Genomic DNA, 26,083 nt, shown 5'->3' on the forward strand with positions numbered 1-26,083 from the left:
ATAGATAAGAATTCTCCCTTTCAGCAAATATTATTAGTCTGTTGGCCTGGAGGTCAAATTATATGTTTACAGGACATTAGTCCAGGTCACCTGCCTTGCTCCCTCCCACTCCCCAGGAGCATTTCCCTGATAATCCGGAGGGATCACAGCCTAGCTGCTTTAATTCCTTCCTCCCTAACGTTACCTTTACAATAAGTCTTTTTCGAAAGAGAGAAAATGTAAGAAAAAAAAAAAAGTCACAAGGTTTATCACAAATTGAAGGAAAGCAAGACCAATATCAGTGATAAGTTAGTGGTTCGTTACAATAATCCAGGAAATAAGTGATGCAGGCGTAAACAGTGAAGTGACAATAAGATGGAGAAAGGGAGTAAGATTTAATAAATACTACAGCATTTCAGTTGGTTAAATGTAGGGATTGACTAGTCAGGTTAAGGGAGTGGAAGGAATAAATAATGATTTCCAATTGGAGGCTTAGGTGGTTATATGCATGATGTGGCTATTTTCAGAGATAGAGAAAACAGGAGCTGTGTTTGAGAGGGTAGAGTTTCTTTAATAGAAGAGAACTGTGATTAAATTTAAAGTCTAATAGAAAATAACAATTGGAGACATAAAAGTTGAAGTAGGAAAAATCAGGGATAATAATGGAATGAGGTCACTTTACTCATTTTGATTCCAGAATTATGAGAAGTTATGAGCCTCAGATGGGAGGACAATTGTCTCTTCCACTGTGGTGGAAGGGAGGGAAACAAGAGTATTCTCTTTTGATGTATTCTCTTTGATGGCCTCCATTTTCTCTATTATGTTCACCAAATGTGGCACTTTTCTTCTGAATATTTGACTACTTGGTAAACTGAATATTCAAAAGATTATTTATTAGGAGTGAAATCAGAATAATAAAGTTAGATGACCCTTAAGGATGTTTTATTCAGACTACCAGAAAAGAAGCCAGCAGGGGCAATTGAATTACCATGATACAGCAGAAGTCCTCTCCTCCAAGGGCTGGAGTATTTGCATCTCTAAGATTAAGGGTTTCTCACTCTTCCATTTTTTACTTTAAAATTCCCTTTCCACCTTTCTTCTAATAATATCATCTCTGTTAAGTATGTTAATCAATCAGTTCATTTTCAGATTACTCAGTTATAAGTTAATTAAACTTGCTTCTTTCCTACACTCTTTAGTGTCACTTTTATCACATTGTCTCTCAGGCTGTTGACTTCTTTGTGGCTCATCCCTTCTATTTTAGTTCTTACTGGCCTATTCTCTTATTAGAGATTTAATGTGAAATTTCAGAAGCTCCTCATTAACTACAATGATGTGTTTTTATTTAATCCCAGCAAAGCTGGTGCTAATTGGTTTCACATGAGTTCAAAAGATGATCAGCCTGCAGTTTGGTCTCATCTAGAAACTGTTGTCATGGCAATGGCCTATGTAATACAGTGTTTACCTCTTTGGGTAGATATTCTCTCTTTTATTCCTGCAGCTTTCTTCTTAGTGTCTGTTGACATCCTTTGATATGCATGATGGTGTTTTGCTTTTTTCATTTTTGTTTTGTAACTGAAAGAGCCATAATTTTTTGTTGGGGAAAGGGTGTAGGAAAGGGCTAGGGAAGATAGAACAGTTTGTTTCCCGTGGATTTACTCCCTTGCCCTGTGCACTGGACTAAAGCCTCTACAGAGAGAGGACCAGAAATTAAGGGGAATATTCTGGGAGAGATGTTGTGAGTGGCTCAGCACATTCAAAGCTCCTGGAGCCAGTGACAAAGTTTGATTCAGAGAGCCAGTTTTCTAGCTGCAGTGTGAACCCCAAAACTCTGGCGCCCAGAGGGTTAGAGGTCAGGGGACAGCTGGATTTGGGATTCTAAGCCCACACATTCAATGGGTAGGAGCAGAAGTGAGGCTGCATCAACTGGATTCTCAGAATCGAGGGAGCCAAATGATGAAGAAAGACAAACAGGGTAGTTGGGGACTGCTCCTGCTAGACAGTTTGGGGTCCATGTAAAACTCCTGTGGTCTTTTACAGAAACAACTGAGAAACACTTTGAAGAAGAGAAGTTCCCGGCAGTGAAACCAATGGAGATCAAATTATCATAATATGGTCATAAAAGCATATGACCTTATGTACTAGCCTGGTAGGATCAAGGAAATTTGAAATATAAAAATTTACAGAGAAAAAATTCTTTATTCTGTTTTAAATAATGGCTAAAGGAAATATTTGTAAATCCTCTAAAAATTTTAACAGACAACATTATGTGGACAAACTCTGGGCTGTAACTGAAATTTTTATTTAGATGATTTCTTTTCTCTACCTTTATTGTTTTTAAGCAAATTGGCTCTTTTATGTTAGTCAATTTTTTTAACCAGTTTATTGAGGTCATATAGGTTTATAACATTGTGTAATTTCAATTGTACTTTATTATCTATCACTTTCTGTATTCTGTATTCTACAGTCTAACTGCATTGTGCTCACCACCAATAGTCTCGTTTTTATCCGTCACCATACATACGTGCCCTTTACCCCTTTTGCCCACCCCTCAACCCCTTCCCCTCTGGAAGCCGCTAATCTGTTCTCTTTGTCCATATGTTTATTTATCTTCCACATATAAATGAAATCATACGGTGTTTGTCTTTGTCTGGCTCATTTCACTTAACATAATGCTCTCAAGGTCCATCCGTGTTGTTGCAAATGTGACGATCTTGTCTATTTTTATGGTTGAGTAGTATTCCATTGTGTATATACACCACATCTTCTTTATCCATTCATCAGTCAATGGGCAACTTGGGTTGCTTCCACATCATGGTTATTGTGAATAATGCTGCAGTGAACAGAGGAGTGCATAAATCTCTTTGTATTATTTATTTCATATTCTTTAGATAAATACCCAGTAGTGGGATATTTGGATCATATGGCATTTCTATTTTTAATTTTTTGAGAAATCTCCATACCATTTTCCATAGTGGCTGCACCAGTTTCCACTCCCACAAGCAGTGCACAATGGTTCCCTTTTCTCTACATCCTCTCCAACATTTGTTATTTTTTTTGTCTTTTTAATTATAGCCATTCTGACAGATGTAAGGTGATAGCTCATTGTAGTTTCGATTTGCATTTCTCTGATAGTTATGTTGAACATCTTTTCATGTGCCTGTTGGCCATTTGCATATCTATGGAAAAAATGTCTATTCTCTGCCCATTTTTTGGTCAGATTGTTTGTTGTTTTGTTGTTAAGCTGTATAAGTTCTTTATATATTTTGGAAATTAACCCCTTGTTGGATTTATGATTTACAAATATTTTCTCCCGTTGGTGGGTTGTCTTTTCATTTTGTTCCTGGTTTCCTTTGCCTTGCAGAAGCTTTTTAGTCTGATGTCGTCCCATTTGTTTATTTTTTCCTTTTGTTTCCCTTGCTGAAGTATACATGGTATTCGAAAAATTGTTGCAAATACCAATGCCAAAGAACGCACTGTCTATATTTTCTTCTAGGAGTTTTATAGTTTCAGGTCTTCCATTCAAGTCTTTGATCCATTTTGAGTTAATTTTAGTGTATGGTTTAAGATAATGGGCTATTTTCATTCTTTTGCATTTGGCTGTCCAGTTTTCCCACTACCATTTATTGAAGAGACTTTCCTTTCTCCATTGTATGTTCTTGACTCCTCAGTTGAAGATTAGCTGTCCATAGACGTGTGGTTTAATTTCTGAGCTTTCAGTTCTGTTCCATTGATCTGTATGTCTGTTCTTGTACCAGTACCATGCTGTTTTGATTACTATAGCTTTATAGTATATTTTGAAGTCAGGGATTGTGATGCCTCCAGCTTTGTTCTTTTTTCTCAGGATTCCTTTGGCTATTCAGGGTCTTTTCTTGTTCCATATAAATTTTAGAATTCTTTACTCTATTTCCATCAAGAACGTCATTGGAATTCTGATTGGGATTGCATTGAATCTGTAGATTGCTTTAGACAATATGGACATTTTAAATATATTTATTCTTCCAATCCATGAGCATGGAATATCTTTCCATTTCTTTATGTCTTCTTGAGTTTCTTTCAATAATGTCTTATAGTTTTCACTGTATAGGTCTTTCACCTCCTTGGTTATGTTTATTCCTAGATATTTTACTCTTTTGGTTGTGATTATAAATGGGATTGTATTCTTGACTTCTCTTTATGCTGGTTCATTATTAGTATATAGAGAAGCAAGTGGTTTTTCTAAGTTGATTTTGTACCCTGCAACTTTGCTGTAGTTGTTGATTATTTCTAATAGTTTTCTGGTGGATTCTTTAGGGTATTCTATATGTAGAATCATGTCGTCTGCAGACACCGAGAATTTTACTTCTTCTTTTCCAATTTGGATCCATTTTATTTCTTTTTCTTGCCAAATTGCTCTGGCCAAAATGAAGTTAGTTAATTTTTAAAAATGGCTCTACAAAGCAGCACATGAGGAATTCACCTGAAAGAGAATGTCACTAGCAGGAATACAACTATCAGAAAGGCCTTGAATTTGCAGGTGGAAATGTGTCAATAATCCTTGGTTTTCCTTGAATTGCTTTATAAATACCCCAACAATAAAACAAAGCTAGACTCCTCTCCTGCTCTGATTCACTCATCTACACTCTCTTGGGGACAGGAGGAGAATTATCTAAAACTTCTAGTATTCTAGACCAACTGTTCCAAGTTTCTAGAATGAGAATGGAGAAGTATTTGGTGAATCTAGTTTATTCTAATGAACAATGGCTCCAGAGTAAGTTACGTCATAAAATAAATTTTAATTCCCATAATTCATAGAATTCTTTGCAATTGTAAGCTGGAAATTAATTCTCAACATGTATTTTAAAGCAGGGCCGGCCCAGTGGTGCAGTTGTTAAGTGTGCAAGTTCCGTTTTGGCAGCCCGGGGTTCGCCGATTCGGATCCAGGTGCGGACACGGTACCACTTGGCAAGCCATGCTGTAGTAGGGGTCCCACATATACCAGTGGAGGAAGATGGGCATGGATGTCAGCTCAGGGCCAGTCTTCCTCAGCAAAAAGAGGAGGATTGGGAGCAGATGTTAACTCAGGGCTAATCTTCCTCAAAAAAAACCCGAAAAAACAAATAACAACAACAACAAACATGTATTTTAAAGCAATATGTTTTGGAGTCAAGCCACTAGTGTCCACATCTTGATTGACCATTTGGTGTGTGACATGAGACAAACAGATGTGCATCAGTTTCCTCATCTGTAAAAGTGGATAAAACTGCATGTATTCATCTGGTCTTATGACATTTGAAGGAATTAATATTCGTTAAATTCTTAGAACCATGCTTGGCACATAGAAAGTGATACATACGTATTTGTTCAATGAAAAGAAATATATTTTCCGAAAGATTAAATGATAAAGTCTATATAAAAGTCTTAGCCTCAAACATTGCAAATGTCCAATAATTGCTAGCTATTTGGTCACTCAAAAAACATCTGTTGAGAGCAAGGATCTGCCAAGAGTGGCTAGGCACCAGGGATTAACTACTGAGGAAAATCACCCAATGTCTACATATGAGTGTAGTTACAGTTTAACAGAGGCAACAACATTAATCAAATACTCACACTAATATAGGCAAACTTGCTACTGCGGTAAGTGCTGTGCAAAAAATGACAGATGGTGCTATGTATGAGACATGTACTTGGGGCCTTTGATTTAGTGATGGTGGCAGGGAGGGGTGTTGGGAGGTTATCAAGCATCCTTCCATAGGCAACTGCCAGTGGAGCTGAGAGCTACAAAGTGAAAAGGAGCAAATCAACAACGAGAGGAGAAACCATTCCAGGGAGAGGGAAGAGCTGGTGCAGCGACCCCATGCAAGAGGGCCAAGCACAGCAGTACAGGGAATGCAAAAGGGAGCTGGTCATGCACTGAGGCTGCAGACAGAGGCAGGGTTCCCATCAGGCAGGGCTGTTTAAGCCACATGAGGACTTTTTTACTTTATCTTAAAAGCGATTGGAATTCATTGTCTGATCTGTGGTTTGAAAAGATCACTCTACTGCCGGGATTCTTGAACTTTCATGTACATCAGAATTATTTGGAGAACTCTTTTGTTTTTGGTGAGGAAGATTGGCCCTGAGCTAATATCTGTGCCAATCTTCCTCTATTCTGTATGCAGGACGCTTGTATGCAGCACAGCATGGCTTGATGACCGGTATGTAGGTCTGCACCCAGGATCTGAACCCCCGAACCCTGGCTGCCTAAGCAGGGCATGAGAACCTAACCACTATGCCATCGGGCCAGCTCCTTGAAGACTTTTTTAAAATGGATTTCTGGGCCTCACCCCAGAATTTCTAATTCCATATGTCTGGGTTTGGGTGGAAGTATTTTGCATTTCCAATGAGATCCCAGGTGATGCTGATGCTGATGCTACTGCTACTGGTGTGAAACCAGTTCTCATACTTTGAGAACCACTGGTCTACTGCATTGAGCATATATTAGAAGGATCAAAAGTGAGTGCCAGGTGGACCACTTCAAAAGCAATGTCAGCAGTCTACAACAGATGCTAGACATCTGACCTAGAGAAATGGAGAAAAGTCAACTAATCTAAGAAATATTTAGGAGGCAATATTGGCAGGATTTGATGCTGGGTTGGGTGTGGATTTGAAGGAGAGGGAGATGCCAAGGAGAGTCCACTGAGTTATTGCTCTACTTTGTCATCTGGAAGGACGAAAGTCACATCTTCAGAGTCAAGAATGCATAGTAATATATCAGCCCAAAATGAGAGTTTTTTTTTAAAAAGGCTCCCTTGACCTTTATTGGCTGGCTGCTTTGGGGTAAAAATCTGACAAGAATCATAGAAAGGGCTGGTTCTGACAGCCAAATTATGAAAGACTGTTGGCCTCAAGGAAATCCGGAAAGCATGTTCTGGGAAAATGCCACAAAAGCAGCCCCTGGCCCTGTCTGTGGTGTTCCCCATGAACAGGAGGCACACGGGCCAAGTTACGCTTGGGCTCAATGTCAGATCTGATTGTTTGAGCTGCAGCTGAAGCCGGTAAATAGAGCTTCTAAAGTGAATAAAGTCAGCGATTAAGAACTAGTGATTATGAGTAGAGAGAGAAGAGAGCAGCTAAAAGATCAAACTAAAGAGAGTTAATCCCTGAATTGAAAAGAAAATTTCAAAGAGAGTGAATGTAGAGACTATGCAAGATAAAGAAGTTTGTGATGCAGGAAAAGTGGCAATTGGCAGCTTGCACACCAAAGGAAACCATAGTCTGGGACAAAAATGAAAGCGGAAAAAAAAGAGACATTGTTGAACATTTTAGAGGTAATATTCCTAAAGATTAAACCACTGCAGAAATAAGTCAGAATTCTGGTATGTGCCAGAGTGTGTTCTGAGGGATAGTCAGGAAGAGTACTGGTGACCCAAACTGGCATATTTTGGTGGCAGCTTCTGCAGTATTTGGAGGAAGGAAAACAGAGGCTTAACCCTGGAAATACCAGAGATCGTACATTTTTCCCTCTTGGCCCGTCCGCTCAAGTTCCAAAGGTCTTTGAGAAAGGTTCGCAAACACAAATTTGATAGCATTCCAGACATCAACCAGTATTTTCTTGCCAAAAAGTAAATGGCATCTTTCCCAAAGGCAGGAGGCGTTTGGCTCAGGATCTAATGGGAGAAATGTGGGAACTCAGAGAAGGAAGGCCCATGAGAAAGGTTCAGTAGAATGTGAAGTGTCAAGGGAATCTTTGAAAGTGAAGTGATGAATATATAACGTTTTATGTACTTTGACGCAGAATATAATTTGATATAGAGTATAGAAAATATAAGGCTTATATTTTTATTCTTGTAAAGGTTCTTCGCATAAAAATTGTAGAGACAAATAAAAGCAAAACAAAACAATAACAAAAACAAACAACCCCCCTAAGTTAAATAAAACTGGGCAATTTAAATTATGAACATTGACTGTAGTATTCAGAAGACTTTTCTAGAATCCTAGAGTAATATAATGACACTAAACACCATAATTATTAGATGGGGAACAAATTGTTCTTTGAGCCTGCTTGAGCAGATTACTGATAGTTCAGTTAGACACCACCTACCACCAAATACCTAAATTCTGGGTGGAGTCTATGGCTTAACATAAAATGAAAAGATTTGTTTGCTCTTTCGAGAATTTATATGTATATTTTTTTAATCCAGATAATTACGGACTTATTTTGAAAGATTCAAATTATATACTTCATATCCTCCAGTAAGAAAAAAAGGAGGAGGGGAGAAAATCAGTTGAGTTTTTTTCTTGGTTAGAATTTGTTTTGTTTTTTGTTTTGATTTGTTTGTTCAAGCATAAAGACAATTAAAACTAATGTAAACAAAAAGGAAATTATTGAGATTTTATGGGTAGTTCTTGGAGCTGAAGGAATACCTGAAGAACCAAGCCCAGGGAAACGGGATCCTGACTAGCTCCTTGCACCTGGGCAGCGGTCTTCATGCTTGTTTTCTCAGGGAACCCCACTGCGATTAATCAGCTCCAGCATTTTTCCCTCTTGGCCCTTGCACTCACGTTCCAAAGTCCCAGCAGGAAAGTTTGAATGATCTGGCTCCCCTGGTGAACATTGGTGAGGAAAGGAGGAGATATATTTCTCTGCAGTCCCAAAGATTGCACCCACGAGAGGTGATATCCCAATAAGAAATTGGGTGCTATTCTCAGAAGAAGGGAGAGTGATTGTCAGGCAGTAAAAACCAATAAATATCTGCCACAAAATCCTTTAAGTACAATATGCTTATATTGTAACCCTTTGTGAAAAGGCTGATTCCATGAACTACTGAAAAACCTTGCTTATATTCATTAGAAATTTTTTCTTATATATTTTATTTGTACATTATTAATAATGAGTTATGTTTTGAACTTAGAGGAGAATGTGTGTGTGTGTGGTTAGAAAGGGTAATAATTTTCATAGAAGTCGGAAGAGATCTATCATTCCAAAAGAGTTTCAGCTATGATGAGAGCTCTGATTCCTGACTATTTAACAGAGAAAAATAACATAATAGCAGACACTTACCTAGTTCTTTCTATGGTCTGGGCACTATCAGAAGCACTTTTCAAATTTTATTTTATTGAAGAAGGAAGAAGCCACAAGGTGACTATATGTGCAATCTTTCTTTCTTTCTTTCTTTTTTTTTTTAACTAATTCTAACTTTAGTCCATCTATCAATTGGTCAATGATTTGCTTCTCATCTTTGGAGTTGATCCAAATATCCCCAAATGGATCTGAAGTTCTATTCACAGAACAAAATTCTGTTCAACAATGATCTTTACACATTTTTAGTGAGGATAAAAAGTCTGACCTTATCAGGGATGGTTTGATTGTGTACCCACACAACAAATAGAGAATAAGTGTACCACACAGGGATTGTCAAACATGTTGACCCAAGAGCTCCTAAAGGCATAAGAGACAATCTCTTCAACCCCTCATGCCTATTACTGCAAGACAGAGAGGTGGGGTGAAGAAGTAGGTGGTGGCTGCAATGTAGGGAAAAAGTCCCATGGGACAAGTTACAAGTCCAACTGTCCTGTTCTATCTTAAAGTTTTAAGCAAGTGTGGAATTCTATTCTACAGTATACCCCTGTTTCCTCCAACTTAAAATAAGTATTCAAAACACTCATATACCAAAAAAAAACTTAAAGTGGAATTACAACTCCTTGAAGAAGGCTCCTGTTCTTTTTGGTTTCACATTTCTCTCCCTAATACCTTGAAGTATGTTCATGGTTTGGGAATCACAACTGGAACCTTTTCTAGTCCAAGCTCTCTTCCATTCCCTAACACTTTAACACTCAGCAGTGCAGTCTTCAAGTATGACTGGAAGTAGTCTCTGAATGGAAAGCAGCTTCATATGTGTACCAAGTCTTATCAAGTAGTGTTTTTACTAAAGATTCTGTCATTAATGCTAAAATCTTTAAATTATATTCTTTTATAGTACTTGAACCTATTTAAAAAAGTTGAAAAGTTTGAATTATCCTATTTACTGTTACAATTTACTTTATGCTATAAATGTATTGCTGTCTCTGGTGAAAGCTATAGTAACACTGCTGCAAGTGCTTTAAAAATAAATTCTATCGATTAACAGTTCAAGACATGTTGGATACCCAGCTGAATTTTAGTTATGAGGAGGATGTGAAAAGGTTCCTGTCAAGGGGATGTCAATTTGGCTCCAAGAGGCAGACTTTTCTGACAGCTTCTGTACAAAGCAGGGGTCACTGAGTAACTGCCCCTGTTGGTTAGTAATTGACTCCTACAGCACTGAAAAGTTGAGGGGAGAGGATGTGCAAAGAGTTAATGAGAAGTTCAAGGAATACAAAATGTCCAGGAAGCAGGAAAACTGACAGGCACACAGTGGAAGGAACATTGTATCTGCCTAGTGACCAATTCTTTCTTATTTGGCCAAAAAAGGAGTCACGGGACTAAAATGTACTAAATAGATGCCAACTTTGAGATGCAACAAAGACAGGCAAAACTGGGAGATTTTGCTCATCTAGTGGTAGGAATACCTGTATGTCAATTTAAATGGTAGTTATGCTGTAGAGGGATATATGTTAAATGCACAGAGAAAGCAACTAAGTAAACATTCATTCATTCACACACAGCTCATTTTTGTTTATCAAGTTACCAAGCATTTTACCTTGCATATATTTGGGACTCAGCAACCCCCTCATTCATTCATGCAACATATACAGCATTTATTAAGCACCTACTGTATTCTGGTGATCAGAATTCAGCAGTAATGAAACAAAGCCCCTCATGGAGCTTATATTCTGGTATCATCAAGATGATTGCATTCTCCTGGCTGCAGACTGGGGAATCTGTGAACACAAAAGGTAGTCATCAAGTGCCCAGACTCTGGAGCCCGATAGCCTGGGTCTGAAAGTATACTCTGCCACTTCTAACTGTGTGACCTTGGGCAAGTTTCTTAACTATATTGGGCCTCATTTTCTTCATCAATAAAATGGGAATATAGTGAAGTAATACGTGTGCTTACATATCTACATACGTTAATATAAATGCTCAGATCAATGTTTGGCACTAACAAGCACCGTATAAGTGTCTGGTATTGTTCTGATTAAAGGAAATTTATGTAAATTTAACTCATGGGTAAATAGTGCTTACATATCTACATACGTTAATATAAATGCTCAGATCAATGTTTGGCACTAACAAGCACCGTATAAGTGTCTGGTATTGTTCTGATTAAAGGAAATTTATGTAAATTTAACTCATGGGTAAATAGTCCTCAATTATAAAGAATGGAGACCAGGAAATCAAGACAATAAAACTTGAGGTGCCAAATGCACCTCAATGGATTATCAATGTTTGTATTATTTGTTCAAAGAAGATTGTAGAAGTCAAGAAAGAACATAACTCAATGGTCAAGCTAGTTAACTATGTCTCTGGCTTTCAATTTTCTTATCTGTGAAGATGTGATAAAAGGCCCCCTTGATAGGGGCTCTAGGAGGATTGTGGGAAATGATGTGTGCAAAATGCTAGCACAAGGCCCAGCTGAGAGTGAGCATTTCTTAAATGTGGGCTATTAAAGTTGTAACCTGGTTGTATTGAATTGATATCATTTATTTAGATGGTTTTTGCCATTGCATTTCAATTCAAAAAAGATTTGAGGAAGCTTTCAATGAGAGCATTTCTAAAAACCATTAATCACCGGCCTCATAGATAAACAGAACAAAACACTGGAGTGCTCAATCAAATGAGGTATCTTAAAGATCAATATTACTCCATTAGAAAGGAGATCCTTCCAGTAAGTTTTCTGAGTCTGTAGATCTCAAAGTCTAGAAAAAATTGAGAGATTGTCCAACTAGTTAAGTTTATAAAGCAGGATCAGACATAACTAAACTGCCGTAAATTTACGCTTGAATTAAATCATGATATATATTCAATACTCTTTATTGATAAATTTTTGTATTTTTGCATCTGTCTTCATAAATGAAATAGACTTTTTTTAACTTTCCATATTTCTTTTGGTAACAAGATAAAAATTGGCTCACATAATGAGTTAAGCTTCTTTGCTTATTTTTCTGTTCTCTACAATGATTTTATTTTTAAGGTGATAGCGTTCCTTATTCATTGAATTGTTAATATCACTCCCGCAATATCATCTAGGTCTAGTGTTTGTTTTTAGTTGTTATCATTTATGAATTCCATTTCTTTAACTGCTATTTCTTTAATCAGAATTTCTGATTAAAATTGGCATTTTTCTATTTGTGCAGAAATACAACTATTCATTTAATCAGATTTTCAAATTTATTAGCATAAAATTACTCAATATAATCATTTCTAGTTTTTTTCTATATTAAATCAATAATTGTTTACTCTTTTTGGCATTTAATTTGAATTTCTCTTTTTCTTGATTATCCTTGCCTGAAGTTTATCTTAGTATTTTTTTCCAGTTTTATTGAGTTATAACTGACATATAACATTATATTAGTTTAAGGTGTACAACATCATGATTTGGTGTATGTAATATTGCAGAAAGATTACCATAATAAGTTTAGTTAACATCCATCACCTCCCATGGTTACATGTGATGTTATTGATCGTCTCAAATTTTTGCTCTCAATTTTAATGATTTCCATCACTACTTTTATTTTTAACTTCTTATTTCTTTAGCTTTGGACCATTATTCTTTGTCCAGCTTGTTGAGTTAACCAATTTGTTAATTAGTTTCCCCAAAATTGTGCAAATCTGTAAATTTACTTCTAAGTACTGTTGTAAGTACCTTTCACAAAATTTGATATGTAGTACCATCAATGTCATTTAGTTCTAAAGGGTTGAGATTTCCATCATATTCCTCCCTGAGTTTCTTTGCAGCTCAAGGGTTCATTAATAGTTCCCAGACATATTTAGCATACACGTATTTGTTTTCCTTTTCTTATTCACTGGACAGGACTGAAGCTAACTTTGATGGTAAGCCTGTCTTTGATTACTATAGTTCTGTTCTAGGAGTGCTCCAGAATACAATGTCCAGACTCTTTGGACTGACCAAATCAAGCTTTACTACATAGAGAATGTCAAATCCTTTAAGAAAAACTGCATAACAAAAAAAATATGACTTTTAAAATGTTCACATAAATTTAAGTAACTAAATGAAGGACAATTTCTCCCTTCTTCTGGAAGGAAAATATCTAACGTTTCTACACTAGCTTTGGTCAAGATTTCAAAATACTTTACTGAATCTGGAATTGATAGACCATATTATTTTGGTGAGAAAAACAATGAGATTCACAGAATCAGTAAGAATTTGATCAGGAGATAGTTTCGCAAACATATTTCATATTTTATCTTTGTGTTCATAGTCATAAGGAGGCATGAATGTCAAAGAGGAAAAATCTTGAAGACATTTGATTTAAAAAAATTTAAACGGCTTCACTCATCTTTTTGGCTGCAATCTGCTAAGATTCACAAGATCAATATTGTTCTCCATGAAATATATTTCTTTTTTTGAGAATCCATTTATTTTTATAATACTAGCATCATTTTAATGCTAAGCAAAACTGCTTTAATGCCCCAGTACTACATAAGAGAAAATGTTGTTCTAATGCCATTAGAGCATTTGATTACCACATCCAGTAGATATTGGATGTACTAACAGATTATTAAAAGTAAGCAAAGAAAATTGTAAGAAAAAATAAAAATAAAACTATGAGGGGTTTTAATTTATCAAATTTTTGCATCAGTGTACTCACTAGAAAACAAAACAAAGCAAAAAACAGATATCAAATCAAGAGTTGCCATTTTTTACAGCATGATCATCCTGATGCATTCTTAGCAGTGAAGAAAGATTTATGCTAAAAAACAAAAATATAATTTTTTCCTTTAAATAGTTTGGTTTTCTACTGAATTCCATCTGAACTGCGAAGTTATATTACAGTCTCAAAAAGTGCGCTGGTAAATAAGTCATTATTATCAACTGGGAGAAGTTCCTGAATCTGACGTGGTTTCAAAATACTAAAAATATTAGTCATAGCTTTGGTGATGACAGTCTTTGTTGTGCCAGATTTCCATAAGCAAGTAAAAACATAACAGGTAAGGATGGCATTGAAAAAAAATGTAACTTGGCTTGAAGGTATGCTGGTACATTTATAACAAATTCTGACTCATTATTTGAAGAATATAAGGGAAACTTCCTTTTATTTTTTATTTATTTTGTTTGTTTTTTATTGCAGTAACATTGGTTTATAATATTATATAAATTTCATTGTTAGATATTTCAACTTCTGTGTAGATTACATCATGTTCACCACCCAAAGACTAATTACAATCCATCCCCACACAAATGTGCCTAATCACCCCTTTCACTCTCCTCCCTCCCTTCTTCCCCTCTAGCAACCACCAATCCAATCTGTTTCTATGTGTTTGTCATTGTTTTTATCTTCTACTTTTCATTGAGATCATACAGTATTTGACTTTCTCCCTCTGACTTATTTCACTCAGCATAATACCCTCAAGTTCCATCCATGTTGTTACAAATCACAGGATGTCATCATTTCTTCTGACTGAGTAGTATTCCACTGTGTATATATACCATATCTTCTTCATCCATTCGTCCTTTGATAGGCACCTAGGTTGCTTCCAAGTCTTGGCTATTGTGAATAATGCTGCAATGAACATAGGGGTGCGTGTATCTTTATGCGTCCGTGTTTTCAAGTTCTTTGGAAAAATACCCAGCAGTAGGATAGCTGGATTATATGGTAGATCTATTCTTAAGTTTTTGAAGAACCTCCATACTGTTTTCCACAGTGGCTGCACCAGTTTGCACCCCCGCCAGCAGTGTATGAGTGTTCCCTTCTCTCCACATCCTCTCCAACACTTATTGGGAAACTTCCTTTTAAAAGTAGTTTCTTGCCTTAAATGAAAGTTCTATTTCTCTCAATAGTTTGATAACACTGAAAAGGTAAATGCAGTTGATTTTGTAATTAAGTATATTTTAGGATGTACCACCTGTTCATCTCAAATTATATTTATGACTTACTCCTCATCCCTGCCCCTACCTATCCCTCTATCTTTCTCTTTCTGTTTCACAGAAAAAAGTATGACACCAGCATCCAAAGGAATTCTCCGCCCATTTTTAATCGTCTGCATTATCCTGGGCTGCTTCGTGGCATGTCTGTTCATTTACATCAAGCCCACCAACAGCTGGATCTTCAGTCCAATGGAGTCAGCCAGCTCAGTGCTGAAAATGAAAAATTTCTTCTCCACCAAAACTGATTATTTTAATGAAACTACTATTCTGATTTGGGTGTGGCCATTTGGGCAGACCTTTGATCTTACATCCTGCCAAGCAATGTTCAACATCCAAGGATGCCACCTCACAACAGACCGTTCTCTGTACAACAAATCTCATGCAGTTCTGATCCATCACCGAGACATCAGTTGGGATCTGACTAATTTACCTCAGCAGGCTAGGCCACCCTTCCAGAAATGGATCTGGATGAATTTGGAATCACCCACTCACACACCCCAAAAGAGTGGTATTGAGCACCTGTTCAATCTGACTCTGACTTATCGCCGCGACTCAGATATCCAAGTGCCTTATGGCTTCTTGACGGTGAGCACAAACCCCTTCGTGTTTGAAGTGCCAAGCAAAGAGAAGTTAGTGTGCTGGGTTGTAAGTAACTGGAACCCTGAGCACGCCAGGGTCAAGTATTACAATGAACTAAGCAAAAGTATTGAAATCCATACCTATGGGCAAGCATTTGGAGAGTATGTGAATGATAAAAATTTGATTCCTACCATATCTACTTGCAAATTTTATCTTTCCTTTGAAAACTCCATCCACAAAGATTACATCACAGAAAAGCTCTACAATGCTTTTCTGGCTGGCTCTGTACCTGTTGTTCTGGGGCCATCTAGGGAAAACTATGAAAATTATATTCCAGCAGATTCATTCATTCATGTGGAGGATTATAACTCTCCCAGTGAGCTAGCAAAGTATCTGAAGGAGGTTGACAAAAACGATAAGTTATACCTTAGTTACTTTAACTGGAGGAAGGATTTCACAGTAAATCTTCCACGATTTTGGGAATCACATGCATGCTTGGCTTGTGATCATGTGAAAAGGCATCAGGAATATAAATCTGTCGGTAATCTAGAGAAATGGTTTTGGAATTAAAGTTTTTCATCATTTGCACACTTGGCAAATTATTTTGATGAGATATCATCCAAGTTTTGTGGATGAAAAGAGAGACAACATTCCGCTTTTGTGTCACAATTTATTTTTATCACTCTCTTTTGGGTAACATGTATATTTTGATGGAGATTTTTAAAAGCTCAGCATTAGCAATCATTCCATTTGGTTTTAAATTATCTTGTATATACCTAATTATGTGCGCTGAAAAATAATTTATTCTTTGCTATCATTCGTAAACAGTTTTTTTCACATTTTTGTAGTTGTTTGCAATGTAAGTTTGTGATATGATTATTGTTTCTACATTGATCAACTGTTTAATCTATTTGGGAAATGAAGATGCACATCTTAAAATATGAGATATTTTCACTAGATAGTATAATCTCTAGTTCCAAGTTTGCATAATGTAACAAAGGAAAAGTGTTTGTAATTGAATTCTAACCTCTTTGACTTCGAACTTGAACAAAGTGTATAACTGTCTCTATTTGATCTATTTTTTACCTGTTTACCACATTTGTTTAGGCAGAATTATTCCTATAGTGAATAAAAAAGATAGTGAAGCAGAACTGTGATATTCAGAAAGCTATTAGACTTCCCATTTATTTTCACTAAGTTTACTCGCAAATGTAGCTACTAGTTCTCATGATCTTAAATTAAATTATTCAAGTGTTTTAAAATATCCAATTTTTTGAGAGTTTTAGTACCTGAGAAATAATCCTAATAACAGTTAAGGAAATCTAAGGCAGTTCTCTTCCTGATCCTGATAACACATTATTATAAAAAAACAAATAATTTCCTCAAATAACAAAGGAAAAGGATATGTATAGTTACAAATCATATTTATAAATGGTACGTTTATGTACAACTTTTAATAACATATCAATTTAAAATATCTTTTCTGAAGCCCTAATATTTAAAACAGTATTTATTTTGCTATATGGAGAAATAAATAAATATAACATTTAATAGGTTTGTTCTATTATTTAAAAGAACCTAAACGAAATTATCAAGGTGTTAAATAGAAGATGTGGGAGTCTATAGGAAACACACAATGTTAACACAGAGTAAGATCTCAATGCATATTTGTTGAATGAATAAATAAATGGCATTGAAAGTCATGGAAAAATTTTTGTTTGTTTCAATGAAGTGACAGTTCTAGCCTAGAGGTACTAACTGGAGATGATGTTTCTTATTCCATTTTAGCAATTATTCACATATAGTACACTGCCCTCAGGGTTTTACAGAACCAAAATAAACTTATCATTACATTAGGTTTTTGGAGAATTTATCTCTGAACTTGCGGTTGCTTTATAGCATTTCTCCTCTATAAGGGTTAGGGGCTGGATGTAAGCAGAGAATAGTAGGTGAGAAAATATGGGATGCTAAGAATTCTTCAAGGAAAGCATTCCCCCCAAAAGTCTTTAATGACTTTATCCCATTCAGGCCAAAAATCCATCAAAAGAATCAACATGTTCTGATGACATCCATTTGTAGAGAGAGGCAAATTTCAATTCAGTAAGAAGGAGACATGTCGAACAATCCAGACTCTTTTTTTGAGGGAATGAGATCTCTGGAGCACCCAAAGGATCTGAGCAGAGGAAGATCCTTGTATTGGGTGGAGAATTGTTTGATCCTCAGGTTTATTTCTTTACCCACAATTGAACACGGATGCTGTGTCAGGTAATGTACTAACCAGAGATAAAGATGAACAAGGTACATACTATCACAGCCTTAAAGGAGCTTCCAGTTAAGAGGTGAGGTACATAAGAGCTTCCTCTGAGTCTGTGTTTATGCACATACTACTCTCAATGGAGTTTATATGAGTCACCACTGATTTAACAAAAATAAGACAGCAAATTTCCCCAACTGCTTAGCTATTTGACATGTTTCTGAGCTGCAAACTTTGTTACTCACTTGAACCAATGTAGATTCCCTTCATGTTATCTGTTCTAACCACACTGCATTAAGAAATAGTATGTCTGTGTGGATGCCCTCCCAGATAAGGAAAGATCTCCATATGATCTTTTATTTCTCATCTTAAAATAATCAAATTCATACATTTACTTTGTTATTTTTTGGCCTATGAAAAGTATAAGGATCTGAAGAGGATGCATTGCCAACAAGTTTAGAAAGTACCTGCTTTTCTGAAAGCCGAAAAACATTCAACGTCATGACAACCTGCCTTTCTGTGGCAGATGCTCATGATTTCCGAGAAGTAAGAAACCTGAATCATTGTCTCTATTATCAGATTCGAATTTGGTTTCTTTCTTAGACTTTGACTATAATCACATGCTGATAATATGATTCAAGCCAAGGCAATAATATTAAGTGACTAACTGGCACCACTGTATATTGAAAACCCATTACCGAGTCCCAGAAGAATGTTTTCTGAGTTTGAAGTGCCAAAATGAATGAGGTAACTTCAGTTCTGGGGCCATTGATCAGTGAGTTTTAGGGCTAGAAGGAATTATAACAATGCTTACAAACCAATCCCTTTATTCTATTTATGAGTTAACTAGATTCAGAGATAATATTTATTCAAGACATATATTGAGACACACCCACACACTCACACACCCCGCAGCTAATGACAGCCGATATTAGAATTTAAGGCTCTTATCTTTCTTAATCCTGCATTCTTGTTCATTGTATTTCTCACTTTATCATAGAAGTACATCTCAGTTCCTACAAATGTGAATGCCTTATAGGTATTATTAGGGCCTGTAGAATATTACACTCTATGTGGAGGCACTCTGACCTTTGAAAAGGTATAGAATAAACAGAACATCAAATTTATTAGCATTCTTTCTGGTTTAGATATTTTAGAAGTTGAGCTTTAGGAGAAGGAAATGGATTTTCAATACATTTTAAATGCAGTACTTGAATGTATTGAAATGCAACCCTCAAGATGCTATATGGTTCTCAGCTACTCCTTCAATAAATCCTGTGGATTGCAATTCTTTTTAAGGATATCATATGGTGAAAGATATTGATTTGACAAAATTGGCTTGCTGCTTGTTATAAAAACAATTATGCCAGGGGACAGATTGTGGATATAAAAAAGAATAGATTGTTTAAAAAGTTTTATTTCAAAATATCAAAAATCTATTACCTTCAATGGGCTGAATATTTAAATATTAATTATTGTAGACCTTACTAGTAGGAATATATGAATATTAGTTGTTATAGGCTTTATGAGTAACAAAATACACTGAATTCTCCATATCCAGCAGTATTACAGTCTGAAAAAAAAAGACATGACAGTCACATTTTATGATAGCCATAAATTTGACAATATGAAGTAGAAACAAAAAAATTGTCTTAGTGGGAAACCAATATCAGTTTAAAAATTTTATATTTGCTGCATAAGTCCTTACTATGCTAGAATGTACAGAAACGTTTTCTGTTGTGAGGGCTTAGAAACCTCAGAGCATTTGAGTGTAAAGTGACAGAATATTTAGGAATTGTTTACTGAGCCTTTAAATTCTTGCCTCCAGTTGGAGGTTAAATACGGAAAGAATAGGAACCTATACTGTTGATATCTTTTGCCTGCCTATTTTCAAACTAGATTCCATGAGTCTTAAGGTAACCACCTAGAAAACGTCTTTGCATGAATTAATGTTACCAAAACAAGGTTTAGGTCCTTACATTATGACTTAGTGCTTAACCATATCTTTGAGTTCCCTTGAACTCTGATCTCATTTAGGAACTTTTTAACAAATTAATTATAATCAAGCTGTTAAATCAAGCTTCAGGATTTAAAAGATAAGCACAGCGCCCAACAGAGAGGAGGATCTGAAACTAGGTGTTGAATGAATAAACAAATTGCATTCGAGGTTATGCAAAATATTTTTTAAGTATGATAACAGTCCCAGTTTATTGGTACCAGCTAGAGATGATATTTTATATTCATTTCATTGGTCGGTTTGCTGCCTAGATGCAAAGGGAAGGCATTTTATGTCCTTCCAGACTTACTGCGTTCTAAGACCCCCTAAGAAGTAACATTTCAAGAAAGATTAGAAAGGATTTGGAACATGTTAACATTCTATTCAAATATTAATATACCAACTGTTTCTAATAGGAAAGACAGTAAGTATTTAACGAGAATATAAAGTTCAAGCACTGTGAAGGGCACATATTTATTACCAAACTATGCACGGAGAGAAATATAGTTTCTTTCCTCCCTAACTGCACTCCTTTGTATTGCAAACATCAGTCAATTAAGAGGATATTTTTTTCTAGATGTCTCTCATCTAGAGATTTTGTAGCATTTTGCAAATGGGTAAGCTCCACTACCATCCAAAGTGTTCTCTGTCTCAGTAATTCATATTGAATGTATCTGTAGTCATAAGCATTGTATAGAACAATCAACAGAACATAACTGAGAGAGAGCCTGCTAAACCAGAAATGTGAATACTGCTAGGCTGGGTTATGGGTTCAACAAACCATAATTTTGAGAAAGCCGCTTAACTTCTCTGGACCTTGTTGTTTGTAAGATTCCTTCTAGCACTATTACTCTCTCATCTAAGATCTAAACTGATATATGCACATATTTGCAAATGAAATTTCAGTGACCATCTCAAAATAAGTTTTTGGAGGTAAATATTCCAAACAGATTTCCCTCTTCTTTTTCTGAATAGACTTTTAAAGTATAAAACTGATTATTTAACCTAATATGTGGAGAGAACCTAATCCAATGCTTGGACTATAGCAAGTCCTCAATTAACTAACTTTCCTCCTCCAACTCTTTCCTACTCTTATTTCTCTACCTGCATCCTCCGCAATTCATGCGCTCACTGCTCACTGAGACCTTAATTGCTTGCAGAAAACCAACCCACATATTGGCTTTATTTTAAAATATTGTAGATATTTTTAATGCCATCCAGATTCTTATGAAAATAATCTAAAATTTTTTATTGATGCAAAAATTTCAGGGAAACAGTGGAGGCACATAGTCAGTCCCCAGATGACAATAAAATGGGGAGTATAATTTGAATACGCTAGATTAAATACGTCTAGATAATTTAGTTATTTTTGAATTCATGGTTAATATATATTTATGCATTTGATTTACTTTAAAAATGTTTTGAAGAATTTAAAAAGGACCTCTGCAACATCAACCACCTTTCCTCAGTGTGACTGAAAGCCTGGTTCCTGGTTCTTCTGACCTGGAATCACCAAAAGTCTTTATTAACAATACCGGTTTCTGGGCCCTGCTCGTTCAGTTAGAATCTCTTGAAATAAGTCCAAACAACCATGCTTTTAATACATTTCCTAAGTTAGTCTGTTCCGTACTATAATTTGTGACCCATCCTAAGCCAGCAGTTCTCAAACACACATATGTCTTTGGGACTTCCTGGATCGGTTGCGTAAGAATCTTTTGAAAGAGTGTTAATAATACACAGCTTCTGATTCTCTGGGTCTGAGATGAGAGCTGGAATCTGTATTTTAAAAATCTCCCCAGATAGTTCTGATGTGCTGTCAGTTTTGAGGCCTATGTCTTCGCCACCCACTAAATGGGAAGTATTCTATTACTCAACATATACAAGCTATCACCTGGAATCTTCCAGAATATGTCAGTAAAGTATTCCTCTACTTCAAGATCCAAGACATTCTCTATGTCTGTTATTTCATGCATAAGCATAATGCTGACTGACTAATCTCTTCATCTGGGGCAGGTGATTTACAGTCTCCAGAACCTCTTTCAATTATTGAGTGGTTTATAGCGGTATTTCTCAAGCCTGGATGCACATCTGAATCACCGGTAGAGGATTTAAAGCTGCAGATGTCCAAACCCCATCTCCAGAGACCTGATCCAGTTGGTCTGAGAGAGGCCCCAGAATCAAACAGTTGTAGAGGCGCCACAGGTGATACCAATGTGGGGCCACCTCTGGGAACCACTGGTCTACACAGAACGCATGAGCAGTTCTTGGCCTGGAGGAATTAATAGGCTAAGAAGAGGTTATATATCTTAAAAAAATACCTCTCATTCTCTTTTTAGCTTCTAATGACATGTTTGCATTTTGCAATGTGGAAGACTAGACTACACAATTAGTAGAATCCTTTATAACCACAAAATCTTATGCTATTGTGATCTGCTTATCCTCTCTATGGGTTTAAAAGACCTCTTCCCCAGGTCCCAAAGTCCTTGCTTGGTGGATGGAAACATAGCTTGCAATTGGGATATAGCAATGAGCTATAGCATGTGGATTCTTGGTGACCACAGATGTAGAATTGAACCCCAGCTCTGCCACTCACTGTGTGCAAGTGACTTGACTTCTCTTAGCCTCAGATTTTACATCTGTAAAGTGGAGGTAGCTTATTCCTGATGTGTTTCTTGTGAGGACAAGTGAAATGACATTTAAGTGACTAGACAATGTGTTCAATTAGTATCATTTGTTATCATAAAAGATCATTGTGCGGAACTCAAAACTATTTCTGAAATTTCAGTTCTAAAATTCTGAAAACACTAAGCAGACAGCTTATACGAATCATTGCAAATTTAAATAAGCCAAAGAAATGTTCTTCAGGAAAAGAGAAACAAACAAATATAGTGTGGAAGCATGCACTTGTGTCTTCCATAATTACTCAGCAATGGAAGGGGTATGGGGAGCTGACAGTGGTAGCACATGGGCATTATTGGCATTACTGAACACATAAACCATTTCTGAAAATAATTGGAACACAAGCAGGCCTAATTTTCCCTCACCATTATAAGCAATCAGTAAATTAATAGTCAATTTAGCTTATTATCAGTTGGTATAGCTTATGTCACAGAATGCAGTAGCAGGAAGATTCCCAGAGATCATTTTCTGGTAAGGAAAAAGGCCTAGAAATATTCAACAACTTGACTTACTTCATCACTTCAGTTGGTCCACCAGCTTAGTCACAGAGCTACTGAACGATGTAAGTTAAGAAACAGAATCAAGTCTCCAACTACTTTTCCTAAAGTTAAAAAAAAAAGCTAAAGCTTACTTTTAAAATGTTAGGGTACAAATTCAATAAATAGGAATATATTTGTTTGGTGGTACAGAAATAAAATAATTCTTAGCCAGACTGTGATTAAGACTACTCTAATTGCTAATTGCATAATAAATACGGGTTTGACAAGAGTAATCTCAGCTGTTCATATGCACAATTTGTAAGTTGTACTGTAATGGAACAAAAAAGTAAACATAAGGAAAATTTTTAAATTTATGTGTGAGTAAATAAATCATATTCAAAGTAGTATTTTTAAGTAGCTCCTAATCGTCTCACTTTAAAGAGTATTAGAAATGTTTATTTCAGATACATTAGAAAACTTCAAAAATCGATTATTTTTCTGAGTTTTCTGGCAACCAAATTGTTAAATTTGTTGTGTATGTAAAGTATGTTAAATTAGAGCTGGCTAGAATTGCATTATGAAAAACAAATTTTAGCTGAAAAATTCTAAAAGTGCTTTCTACAGAAAGGTATTTTAACCATGGCGAATCTTTATACACATGGCTGCATTCCATTTTGATTAATGAGGGTGCAGGAGAAAGGCAGGCTCAGCAGAAACGGTACCCAGACTAAATTAACCCAGTACTACTCATTATGCAAGAAATATGTGCCAGAGTTACCATAATGCATCCCCTGATCTCAGATTGGCCTCATTAGCTACCTTCAGTACCTTAGATGAGACAATCCTGGAGATGCCATCTTCCAAGTTGAGATTGCCAGAAGAGAGCTCACTATCATCTAGAACAGGATATGTGTCTGCAGGGACTATAATGAGCTCAGGCCTTTCACATACTGGTTTTCTTTTTCAATAGGCCTTGAACCAACCAAGAATATCTGGTTGTCTATGTAAAACTCGGAGCAGTCCACATTTTAGATAACAGATGACCTATCTTAAATATTTTACATATTATTTTAAAATAATCAATCAAAGAACAAAGACTATCATACTTGAGACCAGGAGTTTACTACAAGGAAAAGAAAAGTCAGCTTGCAGATGCTCTACATTCAAATCAATGAGAGCTCTTGCCCTGGAACACTAACAGGTTATGTGGCATTGGAAATGGAGATAGGAAAAAGGAGTGAAAATAATGACACCTTTTTTACTCTTAAATAAAAAGTTTAAATCTTTAGAGCTATCAGCATGATGGCATCCTTCAAAAACAATATATTTAGTTTTGTGCTTTTTTTCCCCCTCTTTTTTTTTAAGGTTAAGTTTGGTAGGGGTCAGGGTTAGTGGAGCAATTAAGACAATATAAAAATAATATTTCCATAAATCATGCGTAAGATGAAGGTAAGAAGTAATGTTTGCTGGAGGAAATGCAACTGGTCAAAACTATTTGAATGAAATTATTGAGATTAATCATCTTCATTGGGATAATGCCATTTTTTTCTGAATCCAAAACAACGTTGTATGTCATGGAGATTTTTAAAGGGAAAAAGAGCTAAGTCTGAATGTAGATTCAAGTTCACAAAGCTGCAGCAAGGAGAAAAATGGTGACAAGAAACACAGAAAGAGCAGTAAACTAAGTTCTAGTTTACACAATCTATAGTACAATTTCTCATTTGTCAACCGAGTGTGGTGGACTTTACATTAGAATCACCTGGGAAGTTCTTCATAAATCTTGATTTGTTGATTACACATTCTAGTTTAATTACCCTGGCAAAGGGCACAAGCTGTCACATATTCTAGAATTTTTCTTCTTTTCTTCCTGCTCCCTTTCATGGGGCCATGTTGATGCTCTGCGACCCGTAAGAAAAGGGGTAAAGAAAATTAACAGGCAATTTCTTTAGGAGCTCTCATGAAAGGGTTGCTAAAGAAGGAAGCTAGGATGGAGTTTTACAAAGGAAGAGCAGGAACTTTACCTGCTTCCTCTGATCTCATTTCCTCAAGAACACACATAGGGACACACATATGCCTAGACCTTTTATATGTAGTGAAACTTTGAACAAAACAACATACACTCAAGTAAGGAAGGTCAAAGCTATCATGCTGAAAGAAAATGTGCCAATTCTAGCCAATATGTCAATTGTAAGGGTCAGTAATCCATAAATTATTTGGATGGTAATTGTGTGTTTTAGTAATGTAATGTGATTTTGCACTATTGTATTGTCATATTTAAGAAGACTCTTAAAAACACCCTGAAACCTAGATGCCAAATGTACAGTTTATAAGTTCATGTTATTTCTGATAAGGATTTAACTGCATTGTGCTAATAGTTGTTTAATGCTATTAACTTTCTGTATGTGTATTATTGCGATGCAGACCTGATAGGGTTGTTGTAAGCACACTAATTAGTCATCTGAATTTTTCTAGATAAAATCACACATTGATCAGAAATCACTTTTCTACTTATTTTTTTGTAGAGTATTTTTCCACACTTGAAAAAACATGATTTTGTATCAAACATCAGCTTTTCTTTAAAATCTTATTTTAGTAGCTAGTGCATGTTTGAAATAAGATGTGTTAGAGATTATATGACTATATTAAGGTTGTGTTATATTAGGTGAAAAAAATGCATGCCGTTGATGAATCATGCATCTTTGGGGGGTTTACACTGCCAACACACACAGGCTTTGTCTCAATCCATGTGCATGATTCGCATCCTTTCAAAAGTCCTCTTTACACTTCAGTAAAGTGAAAATGTTATTCTTAGTGCTACTGAGCCAATAAACAATGCTGCTTTGCATTTTTCCCTCACTTTGCAGCATATTGCAGTAAATTTTTCCCTAAAATTTTCTTCCTGGAGTTTCTTGTTGGCAATAAAATACAACAAATAAAATCATTTGTTGGCAAATGATACAATTTACTGTACAAAGCAACTTACTATTATGAAGCATGAAGATGTGAAAAAAACCATCTTAATCCGTTCCATACTATGAACACAATATTCTGGCAGCTTTTTCTACAATCAAGAACGGTTTGGGTTTTTTTTTTACACTGCCAAAATCAGTACTACTGCCAAGGAGGA

The 26,083-nt window shown here is 35.9% G+C and overlaps 1 protein-coding gene across 6 annotated transcripts in view; it reads left to right on the forward strand.

Moving 5' to 3' along the window:
- The window catches only part of FUT9 (fucosyltransferase 9), a 210,804-nt gene that overhangs the window by 172,316 nt on the left and 12,405 nt on the right, over positions 1 to 26,083 (forward strand). For 5 of the 6 annotated variants that reach the window (XM_023650819.2, XM_023650822.2, XM_023650820.2 and 2 more), the window contains one exon: positions 15,031 to 22,682. In XM_023650819.2, coding sequence (XP_023506587.1) covers positions 15,031 to 16,118 — 1,088 coding nt within the window. In that variant the 3' untranslated portion in view covers positions 16,119 to 22,682. Of the gene's footprint in view, positions 1 to 15,030; positions 22,683 to 26,083 lie in introns of those variants that run through there. The other variant, XM_070223565.1, reaches the window with a different exon arrangement.

Source organism: Equus caballus, chromosome 10 (assembly GCF_041296265.1).
Source record: "Equus caballus isolate H_3958 breed thoroughbred chromosome 10, TB-T2T, whole genome shotgun sequence".
NCBI classification, from domain to species: Eukaryota; Metazoa; Chordata; class Mammalia; order Perissodactyla; family Equidae; genus Equus; species Equus caballus.